General features: G+C 37.5%; 1 protein-coding gene across 1 annotated transcript; it reads right to left on the bottom strand.

Annotated features, from left to right (window-relative positions):
* Positions 1-3,847: 3,847 nt before the first annotated feature.
* On the bottom strand, positions 3,848-10,987 carry LOC140241950 (phospholipid phosphatase 5-like). Its single transcript, XM_072321696.1, has 7 exons — positions 10,855-10,987; positions 9,884-9,992; positions 9,024-9,111; positions 7,839-7,902; positions 6,403-6,527; positions 4,778-4,948; positions 3,848-4,026 (listed from the first exon to the last, which is right to left on the bottom strand). The coding sequence occupies exons 1-7, from the start codon at positions 10,947-10,949 to the stop codon at positions 3,848-3,850; spliced, it is 831 nt and encodes a 276-aa protein (XP_072177797.1). The 5' UTR covers positions 10,950-10,987.
* Between the last annotated feature and the right edge of the window lie 6,308 nt (positions 10,988-17,295).

Raw genomic sequence — 17,295 nt, 5'->3', positions numbered from 1 at the left:
CAGTGAGTACTATAAGAGAACTGCTGGGATTCCATTCATGGATAGCTTTCTACAGGAGCTCAAAGGAAGACGACTCCGTGGTTTGATGGCCTGGACGCCATTCTGGGATGCAGGCCAGCGACTGAGCCTTCTGCTGTTGCCTAGGCAGGTGTGCGTAAACGATGGCGTGATGGACGAGTCATCGGATACCGACTCCGACAGTGATCATAACACCGCAACAACGTCAGCATCCAGAAGAAATTCGGTGCTGAGCGTGAGCATAGCTTCCAGCACAAAGTCAGAGGCAGCCGAAGGCACCGTCACTGTGCCCAGCTCAGGAGCAGGTAAACATACGGTTAGACTGCAAAATCCTTTTACCCATCATAACTACATCACATGTACTTGTGACTAAAAAAAAGCATGCGTTCTAATGACATGTTTTATATATATATATATAAAGAAACTAAGAAATGTCGGCGCTGCGTATGGCGTCGAAATTTAGAAACACATATAAATACACTAAAATTAGCTGTCATGATTTGATTAACATTTATAGAGCAGTCACACCCAGCCCATTCGCACTACGTTCTGTGGAATGTTGCCAAAACAGGCTCGAACTGGGTGCAAAGGGATTGAACGTAGTAGCAACTGTTTATGATCTGTTTAAGAACGTCATGGACGGGCTTGGACTTGCTTGGACGGGAAGTTTGAAATTCTTGAGTAGCCCGTCCTAGCCCGACCACAGTCAGTTCGAACGGCTTCAAGACGGAGTAAGGACTTTTAGAGAACGTAGTGCGAACGGGCTTGGTGTGACTGCTCTGTTATCTGTATTGGCCAATGGTTTGTACTGTAGTTTTGTTGTTTTTTTTTTGTCTCGTAAACTAGATGACCAAGTCCAAGAGGGCATCAATGCTGAAGCACCAGTAGCCGGATGCAGGAAGCGGGAGAGAAAGCGCACCCACCCATCAGGCACAAGTATGTGTAATATCTCTTCGGTAAAAGTGAATTAAATGTTGATAAATAAAAGTCAATGAGATGGTGATAGAAGCAAGCATGTTTGTGAATATTGTACAAAATAATGGTATGTTGAACAAATGAATTAGAACCAAATTCAAAAGGTTACCCAAACTGATGAAACAGTATGAATCAATAACTGAGTTTAATCTTAAATTCATTATGAATTATAATATAATATTGATAAAATCTTTAAAACATGATGAAAATTTGGGCAGCTCAATAGCTGACCGAATTTGGCGCAAATAAATTTGGAACCGCGCACCTGAAACCACCAGCCCTGATTTGTCCCCCATTCAGCGGGGGATTTCAAGACACGTGTGGATGGTCAATCATAAAAAAGATAAGATCTCTCCCTCTCTCCCCGCAAAAGCGGGGGATCGTCTTAACGCCGGGTATATAATTCTTTTTTTTTTTTTTTTTTTGGTACAATCAATAAAAGAGTTGTGAGGTACACTTTAGTTAGTATTAAACATAATCACTCCTGCTCATATGAATGAATAACCAGAGCACATTATATGTTTTTTCAATGCCTGTCACACTTTTAAAAATTCCGTAACTTTTTTACTTCAAGTCAAATTTAAATGAAGCTTCAAATACTCTCTTCCTCTGATTTTCCCCCATTAAAGCTAACAACATCGAGTGACATTTCCCTTTAAATGGCTCAAACATTCATGACTTAAGACCAAGGACTTCCGTTTTTGCCTTTTCAATTTAGATGGAGGCAAAATTTTAATTCAAAAGATTAAAGGGACTGTACAGTACTGGTTGAGGTGGGGATTCATGTTTTGAACATTCCTAAGTGAGGTAATGAGAAACCTCATATGAAATATGAAAGAGCAACCATGTAATTTTAAGAAGGATTCAACGTTTATTTGATGAAAATTGGTTTTCAAATGGCTGAGATATACAAAAAAAGTGATAATAACAAAAGGCAACAGGCCACGCCTTTTATTAGGATCTCTGTTTCACCTTGTTTTTGGATATTTCAGCCATTTCCAAACTAATTTTCATCAAATAAACTTTTGATACCCCTTAGAATTGCATGCTCTTTGACATCTCATAGAGTGGTTTCTGAATATCTCACAAAACGGTAAAAGCTAAATCATCACCTCAACCACAACTGTACACACCCTTTAATGCTCACCTTGGTGCTCTGGCTATACACATCTATATTACTTTGCCATAATGACATATCCTTATAAAAAAAAAACAAAAAAACCAAAAAAAAAACCCCAAAAAACTAACAACAACGAAACAGACAAAAACAAAACAAAACTACAAAGTGTACAACCAAATGGGAATGTATTGCATTTGTGCTCAGCTTACATCAGCCCTGACCCTGTATACTACTGTACACATACACTGTGTTAGCAGTTGGCAAGAGATAGTCCAACACAAACAATATTGTCTGGGGGAGTTTTCAAGGTCAAACTCCTGTCGTAGAATGTTTGGAGAGCTCACATATCACCGTTGCCTGGGCAATGGACACATGACTTGCAGTATTCTGTCAATACTGGAGTGAAGTACTGCAGTATTGATAACACTTAATAACATTCATCTTTGAACAATGGTTCTCTAATGCTTGCAATATCAATAGGCTATAGATGAAGTAAAGATATGACTTTTAACAAAAATTTAAGATTAATTGAATTTGGTTATCTGATAGGGATTCAATCAAAAATAATAATACAAAGGCAGCTACACAGGTACTTTAATTTTGATTTCAGCAAGGGATTGTTTCAAAAATTGAAACAAATGAAATACAAAAAAAAAGGAACACAGACTTCTGGATTTCTGGTCTTCTGTTTTCATTTGCAATTGACAAAAATAAAATTTTTGCCTTGACTGTTGACTTTGGCAAAGGTGTATAACTGACAATATTTGAGTGTGTACTGGTAAACACAGATCATCCATCAAAACTTCCCTCCGTTTCTAACATGTGTGCCACTCCTCGACATGAACAAGGATTTTTGTCGATTACTGTTGACTTTTACAAGAAGATGCCACGAGTTGTCATGAAATATAAATTTTGATACAATTTTAAGCTTCTTTCCCCAAGTTTTTTGGGGAGGTGTACAGATTTGTTTTTTTTTTTTTTCAAAATCTGTTCCACGCTAATTAATTCAGGTTATATCACATAGATCATGTAACTACCCAAATTTGTTTCCAAAGGTGATTATCCTTCACAGCAGTTACAAAAAAAAACAAAATCCACACACAACAGAACAAAACAATGCAAAAATAGAAAGAAATGGAATAAAAATAATATGAAAGTTTGATGACCTGCATCCTAAATGTACTTAATTGCATTTTGAAAAAAACCCCAAAAACATTCTGTAATGAAAACTTAATGGAAAGTTCCTACTGTAAATCACAATGTGTTGAGCAAAAAGTTACATTTGAAATCAGCCATACCCTCACTCTCAGCCAATCATAATCCTGCCTTTGAAACATAATTTGCTGGAATGTTCAATTTCGTTAATACTATGGCTTTTAAATACACCTGTGTTCCCATCTTTCTTTTCTTCTTTTTTTTTTTTTATCAGAGCAAAATGCAAGAGTTGTTTTTCAAGCTATGGACAGCACAGTGTATTCACTGTCAATGTCTCATCATTGGAGGAAAACACATCTAGACATCTAATGTATTCTATCATTAGATGACACTGAATGAAATATTGCAACAGATTCAGTTTGAAATCAATCTTCATATGAATCACAAGAGCCACTTCATGTCCATTAATTCTCTGACAATATAACCAGTATGCATGTGCCAGAACCAACCTCAAAACTGATAAATCTTTCACCAAAACTTTTTGATGCCTTCTTGCCCCCCCCCCCCCACCCGTCTGGGTTACACCAGTTTGATGTTCCCACTTTGTGCCTGCACACTTATCTCCTCAAGAGTGGTGCCTGATGGGGCACGGAGAGCTGCGTACGACTTGTCGCAGTGGGGAAACGTCAGTGGCGGGTAGTACTGTCGATAGATGCCGTACGCCACGACCAGGCCAAGCAAGGAACCGACTGCTACGTCTGCACCGAGTTAAGAGAGCAGGAAATCACATCATGCAAAAAAACCAATCAATATGTGCAGGGTCACAGTGGAGGTTGAACCCTTGAGTCTGGCTGTGACATAGATTACCTTAAGTATAAGCTGTTATTTTTACGTACAGATTTTTTTTTTTTTTTTTTATTCATTTTTTTTTTTTAACGTACAGATTTTTGCAAGATGTTGTTTTGCAACTTGAGACTGAGGGTACCTTCATGGCACTAATGCCTGTCTGTTCTCTCTGCCACTTTATGCAACCAAGATCAGGTGGTGATAATTTTGTGTGTCCTTAACCAGTGATTGGCGACATTCACAAAAATCAGACCCTTGCAAAAATAATAGCTTTTCCATTACTCAAATAACCGTTCCTCACCCTTTAAGACACAAACATATTGTTGCCCTAGAAGAGTAATACACTGTATGTTACGTCGACATAATGAATTAAGTTTTAATTTCACATCATGCAGTACATGCTTACTAACCAATGTAGATCAGTATCAGTTTCACCATACTAAATACTAATGACATAATCTATTCATTTCTGTAACTCTGCAAACCAACATGGTTACACTGCCAACTTGGACAAACTTCTTCATTGGACAAACTACTTTTGCAAAAATACCATCACCTGGAAATTTTGGTCAATTAATTTCGACAGCCTAGGAACAAAACTGAACATACAAGTAGTACTCTTTTACACTTTCCTATCATATCTACACACATATCATACACTACCTTGATAATGATGGCGGTAGTCAGCCGTTCTGGAGAGCGCCACCATGAGGGCTATGTACAAAGGCAGCAAGGTCACAACGATCTTCCAACCAACACCTCGACCTTGGCGCTCGACGGTGTGCAGCTTCCCGGCAAGATAGAAGGCTACGAACCCAAAGGTACAGAATGCCACTGTTGACAGAATAAACACAATCATTATTATGCACTGCTATGTCGTCGTTAAACATCCATCAAATAAATGACTGAGATGGCATTTTATCACTCATCTGAAACACACAGTTGACTTTTTGATATAATGGATATGATATAAACAGCATTTGATAACTTTGCACAATAAAATTTGACAAGTACCCACAGGTGTGTCAATAAAAATGCATTACACCCAATGAGAATACAAACTTTGCAACAGCGCCTTGGTGAGATAAAGTTCATGTCATAAATCAGTAAAATGTAATCTAATGTACAAATAAAAACAATAATGAGCAATTTGAGTTTTGAGTGCAGTTGACTGGCAAGCTTTGATGGTCCCACATATTTTTTTTTTCTAGCTAACAAACATGGTATTTTGTTTACACTGAGATAAAGTTCCCATGTCTTGATTAATACCCTTTTAGCACAAAAAAAAAACCAAACAAACAACTTTTTTCCTGCTCATTTGATCATCATCGTTCTTATACTACACTGCTGTTACACATCCCTAGCTGAAGTCAAAGATGGAAAATTATATCCAAGGCCAAAATTCTGTGACATTTGGTAGTGATCCTTATACTGCTCCATCAAACTACCCAATAATAGTGAATGCAATTCTTTCCTTCCTTTCCAACTCATATCGACAACAGTAAATGGTTGCTAATGTTACCGCTTGATCATGATGGTTTTAGCCAATTTCAAGTTATCTTTGACCTTGACCACTGACCTTTCATACCTACCAGTCACTTGGAATTACTGTTCATTCTTTTATATGTAAATTTAACCCGTTCCTTCCGGGAGCTTGCCAGGTTCCTGTGGGAGCAACTGATATACGGGAACCTGGTATACCAGGTTCCCAAGATGAAGACAAGAGTGCCTACTTTCGTGGCCTAGATTAATGTTTCTTTGTGTTGTAATACCCAGAAAAATGGGTTTGATAAAAAGATAAGAGTTTATCCTACGTGTATCACCATATGTTCTCTTTCTGTTGGAAAAATGTGTATATCACAGTATTATACCTTTTACTGGTTTAGTTTGCACTTGTTCTGCTATAAAATTCATATTTGTGCAGAACAAAAGAGTCTGTGAGCCTATCAGTGCACGCTCTATTCATACCTAGCACTAGATCGATATTTTCATTGTTCGATGGCACATGTACGAATGTAGTTGACCATGGGAAGGGGGTACATGTACCGCTTGACTACTTTCGCACAGGTGGATTACCAACCTGTCCATTCTCTGATCGACGTGCAAAAAGAATCTCATTTGGGGGCATTCAGGGCACTCAGAGAATTGCGGAAGGAACAGGTTAATTTTCCCCCATAGTACGTACACTTGCTGATACAATAATAAAAGGTAGGCTGAAACAAAAGTCTCAGTTAGAATTCAGAATAAAAGGATTCCTACAGCATGCAAAAGCACAGTTTTTAACTTACAAGAGGAATGTCCACTGGGGAAACTTTTCCTGCCTTCTTTGACAGTGGCTGGGTCTCCAGTACACACAAGATTTGCTGTCATCACTCCATCAGGAAAACAGCGCGTGAAGAAATCTGGACGTGGCCTTCATGTTTATGTTTTTTTTAAGGTAAAAAGATGAATGAAATGCAATGGTGATATCTCTAGCACACGAGTGTAAATTGCTGTGCCTAGTAACCTGATTTCACACACTTCTGACTTTTGAGACAGATGAAAAATACACCCTTAACCCAGTGGTATTGTGCAATAATTTCCTTGACAGTATAAATTGAATTCCTCTTAAAATGGTATGCTCTGTGTCTATTTCATAAGTGATTTCTTGGTATCTCGCAAAAAGTTAAAAGCCAAATTCTCATCTCCACCAATACTGCACTATCCCTTTAATCTATGCATATGAGGTAGCACTTGGTATTGCTGTTCTCAAGAAAGTACTTATCTTTCAAATCACACAACATTCTCATCAAGCGATGTTTGTAAGTTGGCATGGTGATGTAAATGAGGAAGAGAGGTTTGCAGTTACATCATTGGGATGGTGATGGAAAGACTGCTTTTAGTTTCCATAGTGAAAGTGGATGTCGGTGTTGTTTGTTGAGCTGTGTGAAGAAGCCGTTGAGCTGTTTTACTTTGATGAAGATATCATGGACATACTGGAGCTAGAGTGAAGGTTTGTGTTGTGCTGAGTCTGGTGTGTGGGGGGTTTCTAAGCATTTTATGTGCATATTAGCAATGATATGTGAGAGGAGAGTCCAGGACTGCCCCTTGTTGTTTGGTGTCACTTCAAACATCTCTTCCTCAACATTCTTATTTCTGCCAAATTTTACTTTCATCTCAAGGGTGCTTCAAAACTTTTTTTTTTAACACTTGCCCAGTGGGCAAGTAGATTTTCAAACTGTTGCAGCACACTTGGCTGAACATGAATTTTACTTTCTCGAAAAGAAAATTACAAAAAATAAGAAAGTGATATAGAGAATCACTTATTCAGGATTGAAAAAGCACAATTATTTGGAAAAACAGCACACATTGAGTCCCATGCTTACATCTCTACCACATGTGTTTGCTCAGTTCTGCATTCTTTCTTATAGACCTGTTCAATTTAAAAACACTGTATCTTACCTTGGGGTCTTCCAAGTAAGAAGAAAAGGTAATTCAGTGGGTTTTGCAATGAGTCAGGTGCATTGATATATAAGACAATGCAAAAATCAACTATTGTTATGCACGTTGAAGCCCCCAGTTATGGGGCTGAAATTTTTATGGCTGAAATAGACAAAATACAAAACAGCTCCAAAATTGAACAGGTCTATAGTCTTGTGATGATCTGTGTTCTCAAAACTTAAAGATGGTGTGCATTGCATTTCAAACCTTGGACTGATAAAGCAAGTCTTGGCAGCCATCTTACCTTCCTATTACAAGTTTGATGCTGTTTGTCAGAATGGAATTTAGGAGCTCTGCTAACGAACACGCTGTAATGTAAAAGAAATTGAAAAAGGTTGTACATATCAACTATTTGCATTTGATGTAGGACTTAACAATCCTACAATGCATTGCATTATTTCCACACAAGTCCTCCCTGCAGACAAACACAACTTCTTGCGCATAAAGCTGACATAATTTGCTTGGCTCATACATGATTTTAATACTTGACCACCTACAGGTACTCCCATGATTCTTTCTCTTTGAGGACTATGCACCATTAAAGGACTCCCTATTAAACTTGCATTTTTTTATTTTATTCGTACACCCTGTAAAGTCTACTTTCTCTCAGATTATAAACAAAAACAGACTATTCAGTGTCAGTACAATAAGACCTTTCCCCCCATAAACAGTCTGCAAATGCATCATACCCTTACAGTAAATTTTGCAAGTCTGTAAGCATCTTGACCAAAGAACTTTTTGTTGGCAAATACCAGGAAAATGAGATAGTAAATGTAGACAAAGAAAAACATCCCCAGACTAATATTTGAAGTACATGGGATCCATCAAAATGACTAATGTCACAATCACTCGGCACAGTATCACTGACTTTATGTCCAAACTCAATTTTTGTCTTTAAAATTTTACCAGATACAGTATCATCAATAATGCTTTCTAGGAGTCAATGAAAGAAGGATACCATATAAGAGATATCTGACTTGTAATATGAAGTGAACTCTAATCTGCTCAATCAGTTCAGTTATGCCTAATAGGCTGTAATGATTCTAAGTCAGAATTGCATTCAGCATAGTTTTATATTCATGACAAAGAAGAAGCAAGAGAGGAATAATTCTGTACAATTTCATATGAGGAATTACAATATAATTCTGGACCTAAAAGCTTTCAAATACCATGAATATATACAAATTCTTTCTTCTCTTCTACTTTTCCCCATTTTCTCAAACTTGCTGCCATGATACAATAATTCCGACATAACTTGCATCTTGCAAACTAGGTCTGTCATGAAATATCTTCTATGTTTCTCCTTTAAAAAAAGGGGGGGGGGGAGTGAAATTTCATTACTACATTTACTCTTGATATATATATACATAACTGGCAACACTGCATACTCTCACTCATACAAGTAACCAGACAGAATGACATACTGTACCTAGCACAGCTTGAACGAAGTCTATATGATCTTTCCGAAAGATGCAGAAAACTAGTATCGTACACAGCGGCACCAGAATAGCCGAAATCTGATGAAGAGAAACAGACATGGAAGAAGTCCTAATAGTTCAATGAACAGAAATACAGCAGATGAGGTAACATTAACATAAAATGTCACAGGCTATGTGATATACAGGATATAGAGGGAATTCATCCAAAATCAATTCAATCAAAGTCACTGAGGTAGAGTGCTGTGTTTCTTCATATTAAAAAAAAGAAATGCATACATACATGTATGACAATGAGGCATTTAAATGTCTCTGATCCATATCTTTGACAAAAAAAAAAAATATATATATATATATATATATAGTTGAAATCCTCATCTTTGAGGAAATTTTTTGATTTTCCAATCCAGTACTCCTATGAGGTAATTACTGAAAGAACTACCACAGGCTGCAGTAATGTATAATGTAATGTATACTGGTAATGTGAAGATATTTTCATAATCCAGGCTTTGGCTCTGACAGCATTTGGAAGGTCGCCTCTCATTTTGAAATTAATCCATGGATACACAGCCTTGGTAATTCTGCATATTATAAGAAGATGCAACTAATTTAATGTAGGATCAAACTGCTTTCCTCCCATAGCCCCATGATATGGCACTTTTATATAATTGATAAAATATCCAGTGCCAACACCCAAAGAGTTAAATCATGAATGAAATTTCAAATATACACAAGAATGAATGCATTGTCATCCATATCTTTTGCTCAATCTCACAATGGTGAGGAGTAATAATACTTGTAGTTAACATTCCCCATCAAAAACGTCAGTACTTATCCCATGATGTCAACTTACAAAGAGCATCCTGGTTGACACTGTGCTATGCTCCACATGTGGATTCTTGTACAGCCACATTTCTTCAGGCTGAATGACTCGCTGAAAGGGGTCCAAGTCTTCTGATATCCTATCAATCATGAACAGAAAATATAAATCTTTTAGGATATATATGCTTTTGAAATATCTTCACCAGAACTATCCACACAACAGATTTGCAATGGCCACTTTCGCTATCTATGTTTTTAAATATCATTTCATATTGGGTTGCTCTTTTGTTGTTTGTCTTTTCACTAAGTGAATGCTTTTTGAGTTTTCAATATCATGCACAGCATGCATATTTTGGGCAGTTTGGTGTATTTTTGTATCAATTGCATGCTAACAAAACAAGCACTCCAATAAACATATCCACGGTAAGTTTCTGGGCACAAGTGAAAGGTAGATGGCTATTGTTGTCTCACTGTACAACTGAAGAAAGAGAAAAGACGGAAAAACGCTGAAAAAAAAAATGCAGATCAACCTGGGACAAGCTTAAAGATTACTGTGGAAATCCGTTATGATGACAAATTACATCAAATTTGAATACACTGAGAACAGAACCTGATCAATATGATCTTTCACTTTGCCAATGCCTTATCACTAGAGATGCAGTTCAATCTTATCAACTCAAGGCTATACACAGGCTATACATACATACATAAATCATAGAAATAACTCCCAGGCCCTTGGGTTTACATTTTATGCCGTGAGGTCTGGGACAAACAGATAGACAGGCAGATAGATAACTTGAAAAGAGTAACAGCACAGACCCTGATTTCTCCCATACCAGCACACAGTATACTGCACGCACACGCGCACACACACACTTAAAACTCTCTCCCTCTCACTCACACTCAAACACACACACACACACACACACACACTGAGAAATACCCACTTCATTTCAAGGCAAGTACAAGTCAAGAGTACAAAATGGCAAGGTTGCTACTAACAAGAAGGCAGCAAACAGGGAGAGCCTCAAGAACACCTCGGCAAACATGTTGACGGCTTGTGTGTTGACCGTACACCTGCAAGACAGCATGGTCATGAGATGGGTGTGGTGACATCAATGTGGGCTGGATGAGTCTGGTGTGAAGACAGGAAGAAAGTAGGAAAGAGTAAGGACAGACAAGATAGGTATATGATGGGAGGATATGAAATCAGTGACAAATGAAATGCATAGTATTACAATTTCCAACAACAATCTTCAAAGTACCATATGTACTAACTCTATTCACACTGACATATTATACAGGACATCAAATCTCCCTTTCCCATCTTCTATTCCATATTTATCAAGACATTATGATATTGAATAACACTGAAAGGAATAAAAAAAGGACTTATGTCATAATTTTCTTATTCTTTATTTCAAAAAATATGAAGCCAGTTTTTTGAATTGAGAAACTCTAGAAGGGTACTTGGTAGAGATTTAATACTTCTGATGGCAAGAGGTTATATACTATTTAGTACACATATTCTTTTTCTATTTTTGAGCACCTTTGATGTATTTAGCAACTTTTATCAAAGTGATCATTGCAATCTATCTTAAAGGCAAGAGAGGTCTCTTGTTGATGGACACAACAGCTAGAGTGGGACTAGCTTTTTGTAGACAATTGGCAAAATTGGTTGTGTAGTATAGAATCCATCCAGACACCAGATGGTGTACTCAGTACCATCCTCCTAGCTGCCCTTGGCACACACTAACTAACACTATCCCACCATCCATGGAGCTCTGGGGCCATCATAGCCTTTCTACCAATCACCAGGCACCATCTCTGCTCCGATTCAAACTGCATCCCGTATATTCTTGCCATGTGTGTGCTACCGTTCCTAAATCTCCTGATCTACTCCACCGATCCACAGCACTCACCACTGCACAGTTTACGTGGGCGATCTATCTATCTACATGTATCTATCTATCTATTTTCTACATGAAAAAGTGCCACCACTGACTTCTCTGATAAAATCAACCTGTCATGATTGATTATGGCCCAAGGCTAATCACCCTACCTAAACTACTATTCGTTACTGTTACATATATACGTGTAGGCCTACAGGTAATCATTACCCGACAGCATGGTAATTCCGGACACGCACATTTTTGCGTACTAACGACATTCAGTACGTGCGAGTCTTCGTAGATTAGTCTCACAGAACGTTGTGTGACCGAAATCGCAAAAAAGCGACATAAAAATGTAAAAAGGCGAAGAAATTCACATTTTACCTCAGATTTTTAGTTGAGTGACCCGCACCTTGTCGTGGTTAATATTTATGCATGTTTGAATCACATTTCGTCACTGAAATTCTATGAAATCCCCACTCGCATACAGGAAAAATGCTGAAGATTCCAATAGAACCACAAGTTCACTGATCGATACCGGAAATTTGCAGCTATCGTCCTCAAACGCGAACGATGCATTAGTTGGGCGCTGAGGAAGGGGGGCGCTAAGGAAGGGGCCTGCAACTCGTCACCCGCGCTAGCTCCCAAAGACAAAGCATGTAAAATAGTATCCATATAAGTTGTCGATTTTTTATCGAGTGAATAACGTTCAAAATGTTCAAGATAAACATTTTACCGTAAAATACGAAGTTTGGGCCTCATTAGCCGATTTTTCCTTTGTCGTCCGCTCGGTAAGAATGCATACGGTGGTTCCTGGGATGAATTGTGATCCAGGTGCAAGGACAAGGTGCGAAAGACATCGATTATTTCATTACAAAAATCGTGTCCGGAATTATAATGCGATTTTACACCGCACAAAAAGACAACTTTTTGGGGAGGGGTATATTTGAAGTCTATTTTCAAAAAAATGAAGTGAAAAATTTTCGTAATTTTCAGGACTTTGTCAATAACTCGTGCTATTTTTGGCCAAAATTTCGTGTTTTGAGTACGGAATTCAGAGCAACGAAAAAAAAAAAAAAAAGCATCCGGTGATACGATCAACTCTCCTAACGTTACATCCACACAAAAATTCAAAATGCAAGAGAATGTCCAAATAGAATGGCACATAGAGGTCTAATGTAGTACTAGTATCCTTTTATCAAATCTGACACGAATGTGTTTGCAAAGGCCAGTGGAACCCGTCAGGTTTTATAGTAGGCCTATGCAAGCTGTGGGCTGTGTCGAGTTGGTTACGCACAATTTTGTGACAAGGTCTGTGCAAGGAGCTCCTTGGTCTGTAGTAGCTCCTTGGTCTGTGGCCGTCGTCGTCCGTGGGCGTGGGTCATTCATAAGAATTGGCCAATTCAGTACAAATAATTTAGATCTCGCCTCGTATCTGATTAGACTAGATCTATATATTAACGTTAGAACTATAGACTATGTGATTTATGTAATTATGATTTTGAGTTTAAAGAGCTCTATCTATAACATCATACAATATTCAATAGGCTCATCGCTTAGCCTTCACTCTCAAATAATAACACACAACTCCAAGATCTATGAGCAGATTGCAGACAAAACGTCCATTATAACAAGACTGCTGATATTTGATAAAATTCGCCACATTTATCGCGTCCCGAGTAAAGCACTTGATCCGATGCCTTTACAGTCCCAGATATTACGTTTCACGTAACATCTGCAAGTATTATCCCATAGCTCGTCACGTTACTTAAACTTTTCATCGGTCAAATCCCTCAATATTCTGGTAATGTGTGAAATGCCATCTTAATTGACGATCTAAGCACTTACTTCCGTCGAGCATTAGACGTGTATCTATGATTTCGGTACTCCCAGACAGCGCTTGACGAATAGGTCATGAGGTCTCAGAAAAGCGAAATTAGGGTAATCTCCACACGTCGTGTCCGACGATTGTATGCGACCCTCGCGCCACGCATCCAAGCCAGCTAGCGAGCCGCCGTTCGTCCAGCCACGTTTCCACTCGGCTCGCACCAGGGCATAATGGACTGCTTGGTGGAGGGGAAAAGAAGGAAAAAGGATTCCTTGTTACTTATTAGGCCTACACTTGTTATGTAGTGTTGTAAACCGGGTTAATGATGACACTGTACGGCGCCGTCTCCAGTTGAAATCAGGATCGTTTTATTAGGGAAACAAAACAGCCCCTATAAAGGGTAAACAAGCATAAATAATTGTCAAACTTTAGTTACAATTATTTATAACAATGACTATTTAACACAAATGAAATGATTTCAAACAGTCTCTCACTTTGCAATAAATATAAATTTCATATAGGGCCTATCATTAGCTCAATATTTTGATTTCATACAATAATTCACGTTTAACAGCAATTCCAGTTTGACTTAGTATTAAAGAAGTAGAAGAAGAAAAAGGAGAAGGAGAAGAAGAAGAAGAATCATAATAATAATTATATCGAAAGGGTTTTACTCACTGGTCAGTCTGTCGATATAATGATTACGTTAAACTCCGGGTTCCCGCAGCTATCGTGTACGTAGTGCTTGTAACGAATATACAAAATATGTACCGAGACGCTCACAAAAAGTACATCCAAATGTCTCTGAAGTACAATGTAGATATGCGTCTCTGTGTCTTTGTGTATAGTATTCTCATAAAAATAAAAGTTGCGTTGTGCATGCCCATGCCAACGATCTACGATGCCAACCGCACACAAGCTGCGTCATTGGCATGGTCACAACGCGCCCTAACGCACTGACGCAACAATAGCGCATTGTCCCGTTTACCACAAACTTGTCACAACGCGCCCTAACGCACTGACGCAACAATAGCGCATTGTCCCGTTTACCACAGTAGCACGTTTCTATATAAACGGGCGAAATGATGTCTTTTATCTATTTCCACTATTTTCCCGTTATAGATTCTCTTTTATGTTGTTTTAAAAAAAAATCATTTCGATTCCATCATTCATACTCGATTACAAATTGAGTATGTCGTTATTGTTTGCTATAGCTGCGTGATATTTCAAACATCTTACAAAATACACCTAGTATACAAAACAAATTATTGGGACTATGTTGTGTCTAATTCCCATACATTAATAAGATACATTTCAAAAATGTCATACACGATAATTGCATGCATATACTCGTCCGTTTTCATGAAAATACATAGAAACCAACAGAAGACAAGTTCCAGCGTTTACTGGTACATGTATCAGATTTCCAGTTAGGTTAATGAGTTTAATGTGTACATAAACTATTTGTCGTCGACTGACACTCAAGGAAGAGAGATGCATGATTTCTTGTTTCCAAGTCGTGCGGTATCGTACTTAAACACACACGAAAGAATAGTGTATACACATAGAAAGTGATGATATAATGGGGCTATGATAGCACTTCACCCGTATGAACTTTATTATATCAGCAGAACTATAATATTATGTCTACAGTGTGAGAGAAAAAAAAATGCAACCCACAGCTACGATTCTCTTGAAAATATACACATTTTGTTGAAGCGATGTTAAAAACATCGTTTTATTATGTGTTGTCATTTGGAAAAAGATAATTTCATTTTAGTAAATAACAAAAATAGTATTAAAGAAAGCTACTTTACCCGATATTAGACAAATTCAAGACTTTTCATTAAGTTGGAGCATAGAGTATCACATCAGATTCACAAACGCTCCTGACGAGTTTTATAATATGCATTCATAGGAAACTGACATATCACTACACGTTTGAATGATGATATTTTAGTCAGTGTTCTAGCTTCATTCAAAGCCAAATACAAAAGTACGGAATCTACACTGTAACATGAGCAATGTTACAGCCTTTTTTTTTTTTCGTTTTTTTTTTTTTTGTGTATTTTCTTTGTACCGAAAACTCGACGGGCGCCTGACAGCGCAATGATTGCACCATCCATGCACTTGGTGTGTATGTGTATGTGTGTGTATGTGTGTATGTGTGTGTGTTCGTGTGGGTGCTGTGTGTTTGTGTGTTTATGTGCTTGTGTGTTTTGGGTGTGGTAGGTGTGCAGTATATCGTTACTTCCAAAAGTATTGCGCAACACCCAACATATTCAAGATTCATTCTGAAAAAATGAAAGCTAGGTCAAAGCTGGTCATTGTTCATGTCTGAAAAAGTAAACATTCTGGTCATAATCATAAACTTGTCAGGTCAAACATTGTACACTCTATTAATTGTTATTGTGTTACATTAGTCAAACTTTAAACTTGTGTTATGAACACACATATGTTATTTATTTTTATATTTCCATTGAGCCTATTTGTGACTTATAGTTTGGTAACTATATCATAAAGCATTACAACTTTTTGTCCGTATACAAAAAACTTGATACAACAGTGTTGCAACTATATAGGAATAGGTGGTAGACGTAGGTGAAGGATTGGTAATAGAACATTAGGAGTAGGGTAGGTTAGATTCGTATCATGCAAGTTGTACCTTTGCGTTACTCACCATTAAATTATTTTTTATTAGATCTTGTAATGAAATACTACTTAGCCTAGCGGTCACAACTTAAATGACATCAAAATAACGTCCATTTTCTTTAAAAGGCGTCTTTAATACATCTATCTTGTTTTCTTTACCAATATACGTTGAAAAGGCATGAATTGACGTGTAAACGACGTGTTTATGACACTATTCCGACGTGACATTTTGTATTGAAAAAGGTAATTTACAAGGTATTAAGAAGTCTTTATATGACCACCAAATATGACGTCGTTTGGACAACTTCCATTTGAGCAAAAATACGATATTTTGACGGCAGTTTGAGACATATAGACGTCCACTTTGTTTAATTTCGTCAAGAAGGTGTTTATTGACGTCAGATCTTGCCTTTGAATAATTAATCTACACGTCTTTATGACGTCTTTGTATGACCACTAAGACGTCAGAAAGACGTCACAACATGACGTCTTTTAGATGTCCATTTGAGCAGAAATATAATTTTTGACGTCAGATTGAGACGTCTAAATGACGTCTATCTTCCTTGATTCTTTCTTGTGTCAAAAAGACGGCATATAATGACGTATATTGATGTCATTCTGACGTGTCTCTACTATCGGGGAATACGTCGCTAAGTATATATATGACGTGATAAACATTACAAAAAGCAATGTAAGTTTGACGTTAATTACACGTTGTTAATATGACGTCAGAAATATGTCCCAAACTGACTTAAATATTACGTTTGTAATACGTTAAAAAATATGACGTCATAAGTACGTCGCAAAACTGACGTGAACTTTACATTAGTCGCTAATATATAGTCATACGTTGCAAAGCAACGTAAATTTTACGTCAGTTATACGTCGGTTATATGACGTCATAAAATACCGTACGTCACAAAACTAACGTAAATTTCACTTAATTAATACGTCGCTCACTGACGTCAGGAATTCGTCGCAAAACAAAGTAAATTTGACGTAATTATTACGTCGTTTTCATGACGTGCTAAATACGTCGCAAAATTGACGTAAATCTAACGTCATTAATAC

This window comes from Diadema setosum, chromosome 18 (assembly GCF_964275005.1).
Source record: "Diadema setosum chromosome 18, eeDiaSeto1, whole genome shotgun sequence".
NCBI lineage: Eukaryota > Metazoa > Echinodermata > Echinoidea > Diadematoida > Diadematidae > Diadema > Diadema setosum.
Note: the sequence above shows the minus strand (reverse complement) of the source record. Positions and strands in the feature narration are given on the sequence as shown.

Bases quoted from the DNA above. Each gene is read 5' to 3' on its own strand.
- LOC140241950 (XM_072321696.1), bottom strand. From the start codon at position 10,949: ATGACCATGCTGTCTTGCAGGTGTACGGTCAACACACAAGCCGTCAAC. The intron at 6,528-7,838 runs GTAAGATGGCTG...ATAAACATGAAG, and splicing joins ATCAAACTTGTAATAGGAAG to GCCACGTCCAGATTTCTTCA. The intron at 4,027-4,777 runs GTAGTGTATGAT...AACTCGGTGCAG, and splicing joins CTACCGCCATCATTATCAAG to ACGTAGCAGTCGGTTCCTTG.